At 48.0% G+C, this 933-nt stretch overlaps 1 protein-coding gene across 1 annotated transcript; it reads right to left on the reverse strand.

Moving 5' to 3' along the window:
- Nucleotides 1–333: 333 nt before the first annotated feature.
- LOC145811816 (uncharacterized) lies at nt 334–933 on the reverse strand. Its single transcript, XM_082907578.1, has one exon. The coding sequence runs from the start codon at nt 931–933 to the stop codon at nt 334–336; it is 600 nt and encodes a 199-aa protein (XP_082763704.1).

The following is a 933-nucleotide window of genomic DNA, read 5'->3' on the forward strand; positions in this document are numbered from 1 at the left end:
TGTTTCGAGGTCCTCCACCATCTTCTCTGTTGGTACTCTAACAACGTCTTCCAGTACAGGCTGATCAGGGAGTTCGACCATCTGGACTTCCTTGCATGCTTGTTTAGACTTCATGGTGGCGATGAAGCAGTGCTTTGTAGCTACTTGGTCACCCTTAAACTCCTCCACCCCATTCTTTGTTGGGAAACGGACTACCTGGTGGTAAGTGGATAGCACCACCTCCATTGTATGAATCCAAGGTTGACCGAGGATTGCATTGTAAGGAGATGAAGTGTTGATCACCAAGAAGTCGACATGGACCACTTTGGACTTTGCTGTGACGGACAAAGTGATTCAGCCGAGCGGCCACTCTGTTTGTCCATTGAAGCCGACTAGAAGGGAGATTACGGGGATTAAGTGTTGCTCATTAAGACCCAGTTTTTTGAAAAGGTCATAATACATAATGTTAGTGGTGCTCCCTTGATCAACTAGGACCCGTTTCACATTAAATTTGTTTGCCACACTGACGGTGACGATCAATGCATCAATGTGAGGATGTTGGATCCCTTCTAAATCCTTTTCGAAGAACACAATGTTGAACTGAGAGGGCTTTGCTTCTGTTCTAGACTTCTTAAGCAATGGTCCTACTGACATGACTTGTTGTAAGTACGTGGCTCTCTGAATCTCACCCCAAAGGGCATTCTCCTTTTGGGGGTCGGTCATCCTATGGATGACATTGATCACTAGTCTTGGGGCTTGGTCCTTTGGTGGAGGGATTGGGGGTTGCCCCTGTTTTGCCCTGGTCTTCTCCACATCAATCCATTGCTGGAGGTGACCGACAGTGACCAAGTCTTCAAGATGCCTCTTAAGGTCTCTGTAGTTCTGCGCCTTATGCCCTTTCTCACGATGGTAGGTGCACCGCCACTTCTGATTACGCCGAGCAGGGCCCCCCAT

Source organism: Camellia sinensis, chromosome 2, assembly GCF_055761805.1.
Source record: "Camellia sinensis isolate YWXY chromosome 2, ASM5576180v1, whole genome shotgun sequence".
NCBI lineage: Eukaryota > Viridiplantae > Streptophyta > Magnoliopsida > Ericales > Theaceae > Camellia > Camellia sinensis.

Excerpts from the sequence above, each read along its gene's own strand:
- LOC145811816 (XM_082907578.1), bottom strand. The coding sequence starts at position 933 with ATGGGGGGCCCTGCTCGGCGTAATCAGAAGTGGCGGTGCACCTACCAT.